Source organism: Phoenix dactylifera, chromosome 2 (assembly GCF_009389715.1).
Source record: "Phoenix dactylifera cultivar Barhee BC4 chromosome 2, palm_55x_up_171113_PBpolish2nd_filt_p, whole genome shotgun sequence".
Classification (NCBI taxonomy): Eukaryota; Viridiplantae; Streptophyta; class Magnoliopsida; order Arecales; family Arecaceae; genus Phoenix; species Phoenix dactylifera.
In genome coordinates, this window is record NC_052393.1 from 13,381,465 (window position 1) to 13,390,643 (window position 9,179).

Genomic DNA, 9,179 nt, shown 5'->3' on the forward strand with positions numbered 1-9,179 from the left:
CAAAGAAAGAAATAAAAAGAAGAAAAGAACTTCGCTGAATGATGGCGCAAAAAATAAAATCAGAAAATGGCCAAGAGGGGAAGAGCAGTATTTTTTTTTCAGAATTTTTTCAGAATTTCTTTTCTTTTCTTTTTTTTCCGTCGCAAAATAGAATGAAAAGGAGGATTTATATAGCCTTTTTTACGTTGGCCCAAAAAGGCATCAAGGGCGCCTTCCACGGACGCGGCCAGCCCGTGGAGGATGCCTGCGGGCGCCAGGATGCGTCCGTGACCTCCGCGGACGCGACCAGCCCGCGGAGAGCACCTGCAGGCGCGCACCCGAGATGCGTGTCTCAGGCCGCGCGCCATTAATTTTTCTCAAACAGGGGAGCTCTTCGCTTCCTCCAATTCTTTCAAAAAAAAAAAAAAAACAGAGTTTCACCAGCATATTGAGCTCTGCTAGCTTGACATGATCTGTTAGGCCTTTACATCTATATGCATGCTTCTGGTATCATTATTGTACTAGTTTTGTTAATTGTTTTGAATTGAGATCATTATTGTCTAATAATATTGAGGTTGAAATATATTTTTAGACTTTGTATATTCTTTAGGACTTTACTCAAAAAAGTATACCGCCATATCATGTAACCGACCTGGGTGTTGAGTTTGGGGCATGACAAAGACCACATCCAAAACAACTTCTTAAATTATCGCAAGAGAAGTTCTCCTCTCTTCATCCATAAAAAGTTCTCCTCTCTTCATCCATAAAAAGTTCTATCCTCCAGAAAACGGCAACAAAGGGGACGAGGTGAAATTGTTGGGCCCATGCTAGAGTCCCTTTTGTGGTGAGGGTGAGCATTGCTCTCAATGTCAAGCGGGTGGGCTACAAATTCTTGGAGGAGGTGCCTGAGACCAAGAGCAAGCTCCTGCTCGAGTCCAGCCATCGTTTCTAGCTTGAGCATATATCTCTAGACTAGTTGGACCAAACAAGCGGCTATATATATATATATATATATATATATATATATATATATATATATATATATATATATATATATATATATATATATATATATATATCTCGTAACTTGAGTACTTTTTTACATTAATACTCTTAAAAAATTATGTGAAACTGTAACTATTTGTGATACGGATTAATTTAAAATATTTGTTAGGGGTTAAGGAATATGGCTTTTCTGTTTCTGCTGGCAATTTGAATTATGCTTGTTGATACTTATCAGTTATATTTGTGTCTGTTGCATTTCCTTAAGCACAAACAAAAATTCATGGATTAATTTCTAATGAGCAAGGGCCTTATTGTAAAAGGCTAGATGGTCTAAAATTTGGTATATTATATTCTAGTGATTAAAGATCTAAGTTATCAATGACTAATCTGTTTGTTATGCCATAGAAATTTAAGATCATTGATCATTTAATATCAAAATTATCCTAATATACATACATACATACATATATATATATATATATATACACTATATATTTTGCAACAATAAATAAAATTTTTAAAATAAATCATAGAAAAACGCACACGTATGGCTAGCAGCAGGTCCACGTAATTTATATGCAGAATTGTTTGGACAATCCGGTTATAATTTTGATAGGAAAAATATAGATTCTATAAAAATATATTAATTATTATTATAGATTTTTTTCATTTGTACTTATATTTTATTAATATTTCAATACTAATATTTGTTTTGATTAGAAAACTAAGGTAAATAGAAGTAATATATTAAATAATTTCATAATATAAATATATAGTGCAATAATATTTCTCTAATACAATTATAAAAATATAATTGAATAACAGTATGATTAATAATATGTTATAACATAGTATATAATATAATATAATATATAATATAATATACATATACTATATTAATGGTGTATCGATATTCTAATTTTTTTGCTAGATTGAGGGATATTTTTGTCCCTACATTTCATCCCAAGGTCACTACCTTACGATGCTCATAGAATGCCTAATGGATGGGTTTAAGATTGCCGGATTGGAGGGTGATTTTAGAAGTGAGGGTAATTTAGAATTGCAGTTATCACGTAGGATCACTGGGGTGCAACCAAGTATTGTGTTCCTGTCATCTCTACCTACATCATTTTTGATCTTGGGACCATCACCCCATACTAAACACCCTCATAGGGATTAGTTCAATCAATATATATAGCTAAAAGAGGTGACTGTTTATTTCTCTAATTGTAAAAATATCATTATAGGTAATTGCCTTATTTCATGAGGGCGTAAAGTAATCCAACCCTCTAAATCAAAAATCAAGGATTAATATGATTCAGCTGGTGGAATAAATCAAAACAATGGATGAAGGGAAGATATAATTCTTTATACATAGGAGTATAGCCCAGTTTAGATAATTTATTTTACACTTTGAAAAACCTTTCATTTTACATACAAAATATATTTTTTTAATGAGAACTTCGTTGCCATCAGACATCACCCCCAGACGATAACATCGCAGTAAACCCTTTTCTTTTGTTCTTCTATTCTTTTTCTGCTTTTGTGCATGGTACCCCGAACTCGGTCCACGGTCGTTGGAAGAACAAATTGGCCTTGGGCGGCACCAGTAACGCAGAAGAAGGACCTGAAGGAAGCCAGGAAAATTAGGTAGCCAGAGCCTTGACCTCAGCGCTTACGTAGTCTTGGAAGTCCTGCCAAAGGAGGCCAAAAACTTGCTATCAGCTCCCCAAGTGCATTCCCATCAAAAACCGAGGGCAGCAGCTTTGACCTTTTTGGCAGCACGAGCCCATTAGCCATCAGATACTCGAAACTTTCGCCGCCAATTTAGAAAATACTCGACCTGTTGCACTCCATCTCGTCTATACGGCTAGATCAGATGAGGCCCGCAATCGCATGATTTTGGAGAGAATGGCAGAAGCTGGAGAGGAGGTGAAGTTGGTGGGTAGATGGGGAAGTCCCTTTGTGGTCAGGGTGGGGATCGCCCTCCACCTCAAGGGGGTGGGCTACGAGTCCTTGCAAGAGGAGTTCGGGAAAAAGAGCGAGATCCTCCTCAAGTCCAATCCCGTCTACAAGAAGATCCCCGTCCTCATCCACAATGGCAAGCCCATTTGCGAGTCCATGATCATCGTCGAGTACGTCGACGAGGTATGGGCCAGTGCAGGGCCTTCCATCCTCCCCGCCGACCCCTATGAGCGCGCCATCGCTCGCTTCTGGGCTGCATACGTCGACGACAAGGTACAACCGATCAAAGCTAATTTTGTAGTTTTTACGAAAAGCCAAGAAATTTGCCTGCTTCATCTGACAGCATGCCGTGCAAGTTCATAGTCACATGTAGGTTTTCCTTTGCTGTTACTTTTGGGCGGAATTGTGTGGATTTTCTTTCTATCCTAGTTTTGGTGCAATAGGTGAATGGATATATGCTCTCATAGATAGCAAGGAGTCCGGATTAGCAATTTTACAGGATATTCAAAGATTTTGTAGTAAAGTTTTTAAATCTGACCAACAAAACGTATTTTATTACTATGGTGGATACAAATAAATATATTATTTTTCATGTTTCTTGCTTTGTCATAGCTTCCATCGGCTGTCCGGATCTTGTTAGGATTGCTTGAAGGGAGCAAGGAACAAGCAATGGAACAAATATTCACCACCGTCCAACTGCTGGAAGATGCTTTCACAAAATGTTGCAGAGGGAAAAGCTTCTTCGGCGGGGAGACTATTGGCTACATCGATATCGCCTTTGGTAGCTGGTTGGGGTGGTTGAAGGCAGTTGAGAAGATGTTCGGCATCAAATTTTTTGACGGAGAAAAGTTACCTCTTTTGGTTGGATGGGCGGAGCTTTTCTGCTCCAACGATGCCGTGGTCAATATTATGCCACAGGTCGATACGTTGATAGGATACAGCAAGGTTTTTGAAAAAAAGAATTGAGCATGGTTCTAGCAGCCATATATGCGACCCTGCAAAAAGCACTACTCTGTTTTATTCAGGGGGAAAGCTTGCTCCCTGAGGAGTTTCCATTAGCGTAATGAGCTCTGCTAGCTTGACATGATCTGCTAGACCTCTACATCTATATGTATGCTTCTGTCTACATTTTATTTTATCTTATTTTTGTCTCCCAATAATTCGTCTAGTACCATTATTGTACCAGCTTTGTTAATTGTTGTGAATTGAGATCATTATTGTTCAATAATGTTGAGATTGAAATATATTTTTAGGCTTTGTATATTCTCTAGGGCTTTACCCAAAAAAATATGCGATCGGCAAGAGTTATCTTACTCCTAAGCAATACTGATGGAGGGCTTTTGAGTTCGCTGATATATGCAGCCTATGATGAGAGCACAAAAGTGCGATCTACACGCTGCTTAAATTAGTATTACTGCTAATATATAACGATAAAATCACTAAGTTAATATTATATTTTTGTTTGGCACAGATTAGTATAAATTAAAGTTTAAATGCGCAATTGGTAGGGTTTAGAGGGATGTATCATGGCCCCAAACCGCGCGGGCCCGATCTTGCCATGATCTGATTGAGCACATTTGCACCCAAACATCCGAGCCCGCGTGCAATCTCCCTGTGATCCTCGCGTTCCCTCCTTTCTGGATTAGCACCCGCACTCTTTCGGAATAGAGATTCCCACTCTCACTTCATCACAAAGAAAAAGAACTTTTTAACCTTCCATCCCATGAAGAATAGCTGAAAATACTATTCATTCCTGAAATTACTATTTATGTTGAAATCACTGTTCATATGAACAGTATTCTGATATGAAACTGTTCATATGAACAGTGTTATGTGAAAACACTGTTCATATGAACTGTGTTACGAAAAATATACTATGTTCACTGTTCTTCTTCTTCCTCCCACTGCAGCCTCCGCGTCCATTCCGAGTCAGCTCCCAGCATCCCACGCTTCATTCAAGCCTCCGAGTCCGCTTCTTCCAGTAAAGCTCCTTCCATTTCAGCATCCGAAGCAATTTCTTGGACGATTCATGGACACATACAAACATGAATGAAAAATAAATTGCCCAATCTTATTTATTAATAAGTGTAAAATTACAAATTTATGCCCCAGATTACAAATATGCGTCAGCCACGTTGGCTTCTAGGGCATACTTCTAACAGATTGTAGAGGATGTAATAATGAAGGTAAACGAGTTTTACTATCCTGTGGATTTCGTTATCTTTGAGACCGAAACTGTAATACATCCAGACAGTTACACACCTATAATTTTAGGTAGATCTTTCTTAGCCACAGCAAATGCTGTGATAAATTGTCGAAATGGCATGCTGAAGTTATCTTTTGGTAACATGAAAGTCGAGCTTAATGTCTTTAACATAAGTAAACAATCACCAAGCGATGAAGAAATCAATGAAGTTGACATGATTGAAAGTCTGGTTCAGGAGACTTTTCTACAAACTTATAGTAAGGACCCTTTAGAGGCTTACCTTGCCCATTCCGAGGAAGGGGTCGAGCATGCGCTCCCTAATTCTGTTCTTCTTATGAGCATAGATCATCATTAGCCGACTGTTCTTCCTCGGACTCTTCCAAAACCATTATTAGATAATGGTTGAAAAAAAAATGAATCTACATTTTGTCTGCCTGAAGACATAAAACTTAGCGCTCTTGGGAGCCAACCCAACATGTAAATATTATAAAAAATAAATAAAAAATTTCAATAAATTACTAACATGCAGGTTTGGGGGTTTTTGCCCCAATTATCAATTTACCTACCCATATCAGGTAACTTCTCCTCTGTCCTATTACTGCTTTAAATTTTCTTTAACATTGAGGACAATGTTAGATTTACGTATGGGGGTGAGAGTATTTTTGATTTTTCTGCCTAAAAAGATAAAAAAAGAAAAAAAAAAGAAGAGGGGTTTTCAAATTTCTAACTCAAATTCTAATCTTTTTAGCTGTATAAACTAGAAATTGCTTTGACAATAGCTTTGAGTTAAGGAATATAATAGCAGTTCTAGCTTGAGTTTTCGTCCCACCTGTCTCTTGCTAACATGATAGAAGATGATTTAGCACCTACACGTAAGCACATGAATAGTGGGGTATGTAAACTTGCAACTAATATGAATTCTTTTAATCTTCTAGATAATTTAAAGTTATATGTGTGATGAACACCAAAAAAAAATATTGATAAAAAATAATAATAAAATAAAATAAAAAATAAATTAAATAAAATGAGTTTATCGTAAGTCTTCTCACTGAGTAACCGGGCCTCTTGCTTGGCAAGCAGCGAGTGTTCGCGTAAAAAGGTGAGGATGGCTGAGATTAAACTCTAAGTGACTAATTTGGCTTTGGAGCCTAGTTGACTTGAGTTATTAAGCCTGTTAGGGTGTCTTTACACCTAGTGCCCTGAGCCATCTGGATCGGGAGTCATTGGCCTAATACTCGCTACATGGGTTAGCTAGAAAGCTTAATAACGCTAGATATTGCACAAGTCATTCTTCTTAGCATTCAGTCTGATTAAAATAAATAAATAAATAAATAAATCTGGGGTGTTCATTACCATTTAACTCTAGAAAGTCTTGAAAATTAGAGTGATCATGTTGGAAGTAAGTGAAAGCCACTCATTTATATGATACTATCTTGCACCTCACTACATTCTTGACTTGTTAGCAGGTAGATGGGGTGTAATGAAACTTGAGTTAGAGTCTGCTTAAATATGATAGCAACAAGTCTCTATTGTCCTTGCAATTCTAGTTTCATACAGTAATACTTGTTCAAATTTCGAGTTAAAAATTGAAAATTCCTGACTGATGAAGTTTGTGGGTAACTTCACTGCAAACTCTCACAAGACAACACTCATCCACTAGGGTAATCTAGGGGTTTAAAGGCTTGTTGCACGTGCTAAGTGCAATCGTGATGCTCTACAAAAGTGGGTACGTATCTCAGTTTTATGTACTTAGCTTCAATAAAAAGTCATGGGTTAGACTACATCTTTTGTGCCCTCATTTTATTATTTGCTCGTTAATTGCTAGAGACTAGCAATAAGCTAGTTGGGAGGTGTGATGAGAGCACAAAAGTGCGATCTAGACGCTGCTTAAATTAGTATTACTGCTAACATATAACAATAAAATCACTAAGTTAATATTATATTTTTGTTTGGCATAGGTTAGTATAAATTAAAGTTTAAATGCGCAATTGGTAGGGTTTAGAGGGATGCATCATGGCCCCAAACCGCGCGGGCCCAATCCTGCCATGATCTGATCGAGCACATTTACACCCAAACATCCGAGCCCGCGTGCGATCTTCCAGTGATCCTCGCGTTCCCTCCTTTCCGGATTAGCACCCGCACTCTTTCAGAATAGAGATTCCCACTCTCACTTCATCACAAAGAAAAAGAACTTTTTAACCTCAAATCCCATGAAGAATAGCTGAAAATACTATTCATTCCTGAAATTACTATTCATGTTGAAATCACTGCTCATATGAACAGTATTCCGAGATGACATTGTTCATATCAACAGTATTACGTGAAAACACTGTTCATATGAACAGTGTTACGAAAAATATACTATGTTCACTGTTCTTCTTCTTCCTCCCACTGCAGCCTCCGCATCCGTTCCGAGTCAGCTCCCAGCATCGCACGCTTCATTCAAGCCTCCGAGTTCGCTTCTTCCACGAGCCCCAGCGATCCCGCCACTGCAGCCTCCGCGTCCGGACATTCTGCGACCAGCCAGGAAATGAAAAAAATGATCGCCTCCTCCCAGTAAAGCTCCTTCCATTTCAGCATCCGAAGCAATTTCTAGATCACGCAATGAATGCCAAGCTTTCCGCATCTCATCCCGTGCGTCCGCCCATCCCACGACAGCATCCCGCATTTCCTCCTTTCCGGATCAACGTCCTAGCTGATCCCGCGGCCAACTCCCATCGAACCAACTCCCTTGATCCAGCCATTTGCGTGCAGTCCGCCCCAAGGATCGTGCGTCCGTTCCCCATGGATTCATCGCCGGCTTCAAAGGATGGGGGTGATCTATATATAAAGGGAGGAAGAGCTCTGTTGAGGGAGTAGGGTGGAGTGCTCGGTTGGGCCAAAGAAACAGGGGTGGTCGGCTGGTTTCAAAAGGGGAAGGAGTGCTCGGTTTGGGAGAGAAGAGAGGGAAAGGAAAAAAAAAAGGAAACAGAGCGTGGCTCTATTTTGGTTTGAAAAGAAAGAATAAAAAAATAGAGGAGGAGAAGAAAGGGAAGTTTTGTGGTTTTTCTTCCTTTCTTTTTATGTTTCATTTTGTAGAAGGAGGAAGCATTAGACTTCCAATCTTCATTTTATTTTTATAATCAATTTATTTTTATCAAATCTATCATTTCTCTTTCATGCAATCCTTGTTCTAGGTTCAGTTTAATTTTCGCTTTTTATGCAATCTTTTAATTTTCTCTCATGCAATCTAGGTTCCAGGCTTCAATCTTCTTAAGCACTGTTTTCATCCATGCCAAAGTTTTTCTTTGAATAGTTAAATATTTCATGAAATTTATAAATGCTCTTCGATTTCTAAGTACTTGTCTTTTCATTATTTTTAAATAAAGAAGATTCTCTGGTAGACCAGAAAATCAGTCAACATCCCCGACGTAATGTTTTTCTTTTGTTATTCAAAAATCGATTTTGAATCCAAGTGAATGTTTTGATTTTTATGCAATTCCAATCGTCTCTCTGTGGATCGACCTCTTACAACCACTAATCTTCGAGTAGAAAAGGTAAGAGTATAATTAAATTAAACTTTGTTTGTCGGTTCTAACAACGATCTGTTTAGCGTATTTTTAGATAAACAGGAATTGGACAACAGCCTACTTTAGTCAAGAAAGCCCAAGATTTGCTCCGAAACTGAAGTTTGACTAAGTACTAGGCTCGGGTCGGAAAAGTAGGTCCGAAGGGTGGGTCAGATCGGATTTGGATTTAGCAAATTTTGATTATATCTAGTGCTAAGCTAGGCCCTTATCCGGCCCAGCTTGACTGTTGAGTAGGTATCTTTCTCCTTTTTATTCACTCCATCGATAGATAGGCAATTTTGTCGGTATCCATAATAGGTAAACTCACTTTACAACAAAGAAAAATCAGCTTTGTTCTCCATGTAACATCTTCACAACTTGAGCTCCAAGCTACAAGCCTGCAACTTGAGCTCCAAGCACAAGGAGGAGGAACACACTGCCCGTAATAGTCTCCTACCAAATCTTAGTAACCCGTC

General features: G+C 38.4%; 1 protein-coding gene across 1 annotated transcript; it reads left to right on the forward strand.

Annotated features, from left to right (window-relative positions):
• The first annotated feature begins 2,744 nt into the window (after positions 1–2,744).
• On the forward strand, positions 2,745–4,193 carry LOC103697453 (glutathione S-transferase U18-like). Its single transcript, XM_008779307.4, has 2 exons — positions 2,745–3,222; positions 3,562–4,193. The coding sequence occupies exons 1-2, from the start codon at positions 2,881–2,883 to the stop codon at positions 3,913–3,915; spliced, it is 696 nt and encodes a 231-aa protein (XP_008777529.1). The 5' UTR covers positions 2,745–2,880; the 3' UTR covers positions 3,916–4,193.
• The last annotated feature ends 4,986 nt before the right edge of the window (positions 4,194–9,179 follow it).